We start from the raw sequence: 9,420 nt of genomic DNA, 5'->3' as shown, positions 1-9,420 counted from the left end.
CTCCCTCCCTCCCCCTTTCAGAACACTCAATGTCGGAACGTTCCGAAGATGACGTCGGAGCGTTCTCGAATCCCGTGTCTCTCGGCTGCTGCTGCCGAAGGAACAGGGAAAAAGCAACAAGAAGGAAGAGCAATGGCGACACTGGATCGCAAAGTGCCCAGTCCGGAGGCGTTTCTGGGCAAACCCTGGTCCTCCTGGATCGACGCCGCCAAATTACACTGCTCCGACAGTAAGAACCCCACCGCCTCCTCCTCCTTTTATTATCCTGTAACCTTTCCATTCACCTAGAGCCACTGGGAAAAAGTGTGTGTGTGAGAGAGAGAGAGTGGCCCCCGGTGTCCTCCATGCTTCTCCCTCTCTCTCTAAATAAATACACACAGAGACAGATCATCAGTGCACAGAGAGAGGCCCGGCTGCCAGGGCTGTCTGTCTGTCTGTCTGTGCCCCGCTCCCCGTGGCAGCCCGCGGGGTGGGCTTTCGCAGCCCCACGGTGTTATCTGTTTAAAAGGCTACTCTGTTGCTGCTTGCATAGTTTTTTTGGTACCTATCTGGGCCAGGTAGATGGAAACCCAGACTTGGGAGAAAATGTTGCATTGTCAATTTTTGAAAGATTTTCATATACAGTATTTATATCGATCTGTTTGCAAATAAACACTCTCCCTCCCCCCTTGACTTTGGCTTTTTCCCCCCCTTTTTTTTCCTCATTTTCTTTTTTCCTTTTCTTTTTCATCTGCAGATGTAGATTTAGAAGAGGCTGGAAAAGAGGGTGGAAAAAGCAGGGAGGTTATGAGGCTTAATAAAGAAGGTAAGTGGAGCTACTGGCATTTTAGTGTTAGCATGTGTGGCAGAATCTTCACAGGATTTGGAATATAATGTGAATTGTTCTGCTGGGTACAGAGTGACTAAGGCTTGTCAAAAATTGAGCACGCCCAGGTGACTACTGCTTCATCTTAACTTCTTTCAAAGTATAAATACAACTGGGGGGCACAGGGGGGGAGACTGTGGAAGGCAGAAGTTTGCTGCACTTCACTTGAAGTCCACGTTTGCACCTTCTGATGCATATCTACCATTCTCCTTTGGAGCATCATTGCCAAATGGTGGGGGGTCAAAATCCCTGAAATGAGAAGTGGGGCTTCCTTCACAAGCATTCCAGCCTTCCTTGTGGGTAAAATGCACAACAGTTTTAATGAACCCCACATGGTCAGTCATTCCGGTAACCTCTTCTCCACAGAAAAATCATTGTACATGGTAAACCTTTGCAGCAAGTGACATTTGGCCCACTTTGTGTTCCATCATAGATTGTTACGTAGTGACCAGTGTTAGGGGCATCTATATGGGCAGCACTCCCCACCAAGTTGGTCCCCCATCTGTTTTCACAGCATGGAAATATGGCACCTGAAATGGAACACAATGAGTAGATAGGTCATCTCAGACTGAGACATGTGAGCGAAGTAAAGTGTGCTGGAGCTGGGCATCAAACACACATGGTTGTCATAAATAAATCATATCCTGGTTTGCAAGCCTACCATGTGTAACTCTGGCCTATGGGCTTCAAATGGAACAACTTCAAAGGTAACATTGCTGAAGAAGTGGATGGATTCATGTGAATTGTAATGCGCTAACTAAAGTGTTGTAAACATAATTGACTATAATGGTGGTGGGCGTGCAAAGGGGCAGAAGAGGTTGGTGGGGGAAGGTGTTTTAAAAGTTCAGACATAACTAGGCCATAGGAGCATCTCTCATCCAAAATGAATGGAGAAACGGCCGTTAAACTCCAAAATGGTACCATTCATGAAAGGGAACATCACCCTAAAAGGCAATTGAAACCTGCTTAGAAAAATGGAACTCATTTTGCAGATTGACACCCAAGACAGTTGGTTTTCTGTTCCCAATCACTTCCTGACCATCCAGTGAGAGGAAATTTTGTGCTTCAGAAAAAATAACATGGAGGTTAAAATGCATGCATATTCAAGGACAGCTCTCTAGCAGTGTTTCTGCTAATTAAGCACTTTGGGAACAAAACATTATTCTAAAGATGTTTGCCTCTAAATATCTTAGTGTGATCTTGACATGTGTGTTTAGGATGCACGAGGGAATGATGTCAAGTGGACTTCTTACAAGTGGCAGCTTATTTGTGCTAAATGTCCATGTGTGTTGCCAATGGAAAGAATCCCTAGAGATTGTTTTCTTTGCAAACTCTTGAAGTCTTTAAAAGCTTACAGGACTGAGTTATCAGACCACTGGCAAGGTTTCCACGAAAGATGATGAGGTTGTGAAAACCTTTAAATTAAAGTTGAGTAGAGGTCATGGTATGGCACAGGATTGGCACTTCTCAGGTCTGGGTGATGGATGATGACTATAATATACAAAATTCATGTTCTTTTCCCTCCTTCCCCCCACTTCTATTTCAAAAGACTCTTGTTCTCAGATTTCTTTGCCTCATGAGAAATGGATTCTTTTAAGGAAAAATGAAAAGCTCTCCTTTCCTCAGAAGTCACAAAGGGTATATCCTGCTTATTAGGTCCTTTGTCCTGTAAAGGTACAAAGACTTAACTCCTAATTATATGCATTTACATTATGGACACCCACTGTTCAGTGCAACATACAATTGCTAACTTTACCAAAATAGCCATGCACAGGCTTGATCTCTTTGTTCATGGACAGATTTGGGTGAGTATTTCCTGATAGTCTTTCTGATCTATACACACAGTTTTCTTTGTAGATAAATATATATATATATATATATATATACTAAATACATATCCCTCCCACCACCACCACTGCCATGAAGAATGTAAGGGTTGATCTGATACTCTATGTCAGGGTGTTTGGAGGCCTGGATCTCCAGTAACCCTGGCTGCATGACTTGCCATGGACCAACTTGTTGCAGTTATCCTATGGCAGTTCTTGGACTGGACACGTGTTTGTGGATGGGTCTCTGCAGGACACAAAATGGCCAGTCTGTGACTCTGTCCATGCATAAACACATAGATTGACCATGATGCTATTGGCAGCCAGCAGGTCTTGAGAAGACATTTGGGCTTTAATGGCAATTAATGAATACAATAAAGTTTAGGAATTACAACTGAGAAACAAAGGGATATGATTTTTAGGATAAAATATATATAACAAAATGTACCATTTCAACTATTTCTGAGTATCCAGTTCAGTGTCAGTGAGTACGTGCATAGGGTTGTACAATGAGCACCACTATCCATTTTGTAAGTTTTTCACCATCTTAACCAGAAATTCTGTACCCATTAAACAATAATTTCCTATTTTCCCCTTCCCCTTAATCCTGGTATCTGCTTTCTACTTTCTATCTCTATGAAGTTGCCCATTCTAGAGACCTCATGTAAGTGAAAGCATACAATAATTGCCCTCTTGTGTCTGCTTCTTTCACTTAGCATAGTATTTTCAAGGTTCATCTGTGTTGTAGTAAGTATCAGTACTTCATTCCTTTTTCAGACTGTTTCCATTGTATATATACTACATTTTTTTTAAATCCACTCATCTGTTGATAGACATTTGGGTTGTTTCCACCTTTTGGCTATTATGAATAATGTTGCCGTGAACAATGGTGTGATGTGATTTTTTTTTTTTTAATATGTAAGCTCAGGAAGGGAAGTTAGGCTGGAAATGTGAAATAAGAATCATTTTGCTTTCTGCCTGTCTGGCCACAGTTTTGGAAGACGTAGCAAGCATTTGCAGACTTTTCAAATAACGTGGTTATTGTAATATAGTTCCTTTCCCATCCCATGTCCCTTTAACCTTCCTTTGTTTCAATTCCCCACCTTTATCGGATAGGAAATGTTAACAGAATGCTTTGAAATCTCAATAATAAAGTCTTCACATCAAAGTTATTATTTCATCCAAAGTTAGCTAAAATTATGGTCAAGCGGAATTCTGCACATGTTTGAACCTTGCCAGGTCATCACCTGGGTGCAGAAGTTGTCACTAATTCCATACTTGGATGTGCTTATACAGGGTTCTCTCCAGAGCAGCCTGGGAGGTAAGAGAGAAGGAGAGAGAAAAAGAGAACACTCAGAGTTAGCTTCCTGAGTTCTGATATATGCCCAAGGGAACATTTCCTTCTCTGGGCTTATTCTCTCCTCTGTAAAGTAAGAGGGTGGGACTAAATGTCCTCCACGGTTCCTCTGAGACCTCGGAACCTGAGCTTCTCCATTGAATGTACCTGCCTTTGAGATGCGATTATAGCAGACAAGCTGTTTCTAAGTAAACTTTAAAAGAAAGTAGATAAAATAAGCCCTCCCATTTTAAATACCTGAAACTCCTTCAGAAGTATAAAGAATAATTGGGTATATTTTCTCAGTTTTTTTACTTCTTGGTGGCAAAAATTACTGCATCTCATACACAGACATAGTCTACTGCACATAGTTGTGAATGGTCTGTGGCCTTCAGTGCTCTAAAAAAAGTGAGGGTTTGAGTCCAAAACCCAGTGGAATGTGTCTCCCCTGGTGAGCAGGGCCTTGGCCTCAGGCAGCTTAGATCAATCAAGCCGCCGTCAGCTTTCCTAGGAGCAGGGGTCCCAGAAACCTCATTAGTCTAATGTACCCCATGGACTGTGTTTATGATAGAACATTCCAAGGAAGGCCATTCTTCTATGCTGACCTTTTAAAATAAGTTTCTCTCCTCCACTTGGTGGATTTACCTGAGGACTTCCCCCACCCCCCAAGCTAATTGGGAAAAAAAGCCCTCGGTGATTTAGAAAGATGTTCCCAATTTCTAACTGCTTTACCTGAACTTTTATTTTTTCTTTTAAGATTGCCAGTTCCTTCTTAAGTTAAGAAATACCAATTTTTTTTCTTTTAAGAGTGCCAGTTTGAGGAAAGCCCAGGCAGGACGATCAAAAGTTTGAGGGCAACCTGGGCAACTTAGTGAGATCCTGCCCCCCAAAACAAAAAGGGCTTGGAATATATCTCAGTGGTAGAGTTCACTCCCCAATACTGGGTGCGGGGATGGAGGTGGGGAGGGAGCCAATTCATAAATAAGGAGCAGGCTCTTAAGTGTCTTCAGCTACAAAATGAGATAAAAACAGGGTTGTTTTGAGGATTGAGATGATATGAAAGGGCTTAACACATAGGATGTGCTTAATGAATGTTTGCTTTTATCCTTTTTATTATTATGATTGTCACCATTTATTAATGAAGCTAGTTCTAGAAAATTATTATTCTAATTAACTTAGGTTTTTAACTAATCTGTGATGAAGACAAAAGAGACTTCATTTATAGAGCAATATCAACATTTTTAATGGAGTACCACTGATAAGCAGTCATTGATAAGTTTTATCAAGAGCTAAAAAAAAAAATAGGCATTTTAAGGTTTATGACTTAAGAGTTTACGTAGTTCCCCCCCCCCCCCCCGCGCCCTCACCAAGGATGGAGAGGTTTAAATATTTTTTTCTTTTTTTTTTTTTTTTAATGAGTATAAGTTGTTTTATCACTGAGAAAAGTATGACCTCAGTAGATCTTTGTTTGGGTGTTTTGGAAGCCCACGCTTGTGACTCTGGGCATTTGTCTGCATTTTAGTGTTCCCACATGTTTTGGGTTGATGCAATTAAACTAGTGCCATGCTTCCAATTGAAAACTGTGCTGCTGGACCCGTAAGATCTTACTGTGACTGTAAGTTTGCTGTTCTCCTGAGAGGCTGGTGGAATTGGGCTGGAGTACAGGAGGGAGCAGGGAACATGGGAACATGTTCTGTTCAGGTTTAGGATCCTGTAGTTATGGCTAGATGGGAGCAAATTGGAGGAAAAGTAGCAGCTGACCTGGTAAGATGGAAGTGTTCCCTGAGCCAGGGAAAGCCAGGGGCGAGCTGTGGAGACTTATGGGAAGCTGCATCCAGCTTCCCTTTATCATTATACAGACAATTCTGTATCTGTGTTAACAAGAGATGGGAAGACAGGGATGACACAGATCCACCTCATTTCCACCATTAGTTTCACCTTCATCCTGCATTGAGCCTTCCTTCCTCCCCTTTTGCTTGGGTGTCAACATTTGTCCACTTTAGCATGTCATTATCATCTCTCTTCTCTTGCTCTGGGTTTGGGATGGAGGGAAAGGAGAGATGGGGAGAGTTAAAGGTGGTAGGGAGGAAAGATGAAAAGGAGCCCAAAATAAGGGCTTGGCAAATGAATAAGCTTTACGGTCACATCCAACTGGTGGAGCAGAGGGCAAGCAAAGCTGAGAAAGGACAGCCCCACCATCTAGTTTGAAAAAAATACAAAGCTTTTGAAATGAGTCTCTTTATACACACAAGTATTTCCATGTGTCTGTGTTCCCATGTGGAGAAAATGTGGCTCTAGGTCCTTTCAGAACAGGAAGTTAGGGTGGGCACTCTGGGTACACAGCATTGCCTTCAATACAAGTTGGACTGTGCCAGGATCTCAGCATGTGTCATTCATTCTCTGAGAATAAAATTTTACCTCTGCAGATACAGACTGTTACATACATTCATTAGAGCTTCATTTAAAAAAGTAGTGTTCACATTATAAAATTCAAAGGGGTAGAGTTACTGTGGGAAGTAAGTCTCTTTACCCTGACCCCATTAGCTAGTGTATTCTCCTAAAAGTATTGTGTGCATTTGAGTAAATACGTGTATAATTTTGTTTTGTTCCTACATGAATGATGGAAAGCTGTAAGGACTGTCTAGTATCCTGCCATTTCCATTCATCTTAGAGAGCTGTCCAGGTTGGTTCATAAGGAGTTGCCACATTCTCTTTTTGGTGCCTGCATGTACTAAGCCTCTGGGTGTCTGGCTAAATTTTAAATACACTCTATATTGTCTTCTTGGCTTCTTCCTGTGTGGAGTGAGCTGGCCCAATGGGAGAGAGCTCACTGTGCTAGGCATGGGACACAGCAGTGGAAGGTACATCCTGCCCTCAGGGAGCTTCCCTCCTAACAGCAAAAGCAGAGTTTTAAAAAGTCATGGTGACTGGGATCAGTGCTCTGAGAGGGAAACTTGGGGTGCTGTTGAAGAGCATGGCAAGAGGACCCAGTTTAGGTTAGGGACTCAATAAAGCCCTCCCTGGAGAAATTTTGTTTTATTTAAGTGAAAGGCTGGAAGAGGAATGGAAGGTACCCATGTGTGGGGCGGGGTGGAGTTAGAGGAAACAATGTGTGTGGAGGCTCAAAGTGCAAGAGAATACAGAATGTTCTAGAAACTAAAAAGTCTGTTGTTAGAGTGAAGATAACAGAATAGTGGCACTACTGACATTTCAAATCAATGACTTCTTTTTGGAAGGGGACTATCCTGTGTATTGTAGGGTGTTGAGCTGCATCTTCTACCCACTAGGTTCCAGTAGTGACTCCTTCCTCCCCTCCAAGTTTGGACAACCAAAAACATCTACAACAGATACTGCCAAATGTCCTCTAGTCTCACCCTGGTAGAGAATCACTGGTGAAGCTGGAAAATAGAGAAAAATAAAGGAATATTCCACTAACGGCATGTCTCGGTTTTACAGCCTAGATAAGTTGTCTATAAGTCAGCCTCAGCAACTGCTCAGCACTGTGGACTGTGCCTGTCCTGTAACTGGGGCTGGGCTACACTTGGGAGGTTCCAAAGGGCCTCCAGGAACTCTCCTCCAAAGGTTTCCAAGACCACTGCTCCAAAGCTTTGGTGCCCTCTGTAGTCAGTGGCGACCGTGGGGAGATGCAAGTTCTCATTCTGGGTGGCCCAACCCTCTCTCACTGTGGGGAGAGGAGACCCCAAAGCGCCAATTCTGATAATGATGGCATTTATTATCTGCCGGTGCCTGATGTCAGAAGCACCATGGTGAAGAATTAAAGATTTCAGTTTATATTGAAAGTCAGGCTGGAAGAACCACTGGCATCCTCTGCAGTTTGATTACCCAGGGGATATGTCTGAAATGGGGATGCACATGGCTGAGAGCAAGCAGCTGGCTTCAAGACTTCCATGTTAAGGACTGGAAAATAGGAAGGACAGGGAAGAAGGTCTGCTTCAGAGGGCCTCTGGTTTGTGCCACATGGTGTACGGTATTATTTAGGACTGGGGGGGCCTCGCTGACTCTTCAGCCATGCCTCTCAGGAGCCTGTTGTTTCTGCTGCAGAACTGATTTAGAGAAGAGAAGCAGATTCATTTCTGCGTGCTTTTCTGTGTAGCTTGCATTTATGTCCTCTGAGTAACCTTTCACTTATGACGTTTTGTTTCATTTGTGGTGTCCTGAAGTGGACACAAAATGGTACTAGCCGACACAGGGAGACCCCATCCTAGTCAAATGCATCCTATCCAAGGACTCCACCCCCTGAAGAGGCCCAGCGTTCACATCTGGGAACAATGATCATTCAGTAACGACAGTAATCAAACATAGATTGGATTGGGAGAGTGTTAGCCAGTGGGTTGGATTTTTTTTTCCAAATACTGTAGAAACAGAATGGCAAGAACCGATTTCTGTGCCTGTCTTCTAAAACTCAGCACAGTGTTCTGCCCATGTCGGGCTCCCAGCTAGTGCTGTTTGGCTGGCTTTCTCTTTCTGTCTTCTGTGGCAGGACTCAGACTGGCCACTTCTGCCAAAGGGACCTGCATTTGGACCCCAAGGCATTTGAGCTCATGATGAGAGTTCTGGAAGATCCTTCCTTTGAGCCGTCTGAGGCTAAGCCCTGGGATCCTACACATTCAGAGGCCAGACCTGGCTCACCCAGTGGCCCGTAGGTAAAGCTGGAATCCCGCTGTGGACAAAGCATTTGTTTTTATGGAGATGCTTTATCCTTGTGGTTTCATAACACAATTCTACTTGTTGATTTTAAGGGACAGGTTGCTTAAGGAGAAAAAGGAAACCAGATAAAACAGTTCATCCAGTCTCCTCAGGACAGGATGAAGTGGCATCAGGTCACTTGTAATGGGGAAGATAAAAATGAGTCAATGGTGGGCTCTTTGAACAACAGAAGCAGTTATCAGTCTCCCCGCTTCTGTGAAGCCAGTTGTGAATCTGCGAACATTAAGTGCAAGGACACCCTCAGCCAGGAGCAGTGTGACCTGCTGCAATACACCAACACACCCCCACACCTGAGCTGGGGTGGGGAGACAGGACATCCAGTGTGGTGGCTCTGACCAGGTCAGTCCAGCATTGCAGGGTATGCTCAGCAGTTGAGACCCTGTTCCCAGTTTGATCATGTCAGATCAGGGTGATATCCAGCTCTTTTTTTTTTTTTTTTTTTTTAAGTGTGCTGGCTGCAAAAGGACAGATACTGCCTGAGTCCACGTAAATGAGGTTCCTAGAAGAGTCACATTCAGAGAGAGTAGAATGGCAGATGCCAGGGCTGGGGTGGGGAGGGAGATGGGGAGTTAATATTTAGTGGACACACTTTCAGTTAAAGAGGCTGAAAAAGTTGTGGAGATGGATGCTAGAGACAGCTGGACAGCATTCTGGACACCACAGAA

General features: G+C 43.5%; 1 protein-coding gene across 13 annotated transcripts in view; it reads left to right on the top strand.

The window, feature by feature from the left end:
* Nucleotides 1–5: 5 nt before the first annotated feature.
* Nucleotides 6–9,420, top strand: part of Atxn7l1 (ataxin 7 like 1) — a 235,667-nt gene continuing 226,252 nt past the window's right edge. For 7 of the 13 annotated variants that reach the window (XR_013435218.1, XR_013435217.1, XM_040291664.2 and 4 more), the window contains exons 1-2: nucleotides 7–229; nucleotides 737–805. Coding sequence is in view for 8 of the 13 variants with exons in the window: in XM_040291664.2 (XP_040147598.1) it covers nucleotides 49–229; nucleotides 737–805 (250 nt within the window). In the remaining 5 variants the exon portion in view is untranslated. Of the gene's footprint in view, nucleotides 230–736; nucleotides 806–9,420 lie in introns of all 13 variants that reach the window. The other 6 variants (XR_013435221.1, XM_078040232.1, XM_040291666.2 and 3 more) reach the window with 3 other exon arrangements.

This window comes from Ictidomys tridecemlineatus, chromosome 2 (assembly GCF_052094955.1).
Source record: "Ictidomys tridecemlineatus isolate mIctTri1 chromosome 2, mIctTri1.hap1, whole genome shotgun sequence".
Classification (NCBI taxonomy): domain Eukaryota; kingdom Metazoa; phylum Chordata; class Mammalia; order Rodentia; family Sciuridae; genus Ictidomys; species Ictidomys tridecemlineatus.
Note: the sequence above shows the minus strand (reverse complement) of the source record. Positions and strands in the feature narration are given on the sequence as shown.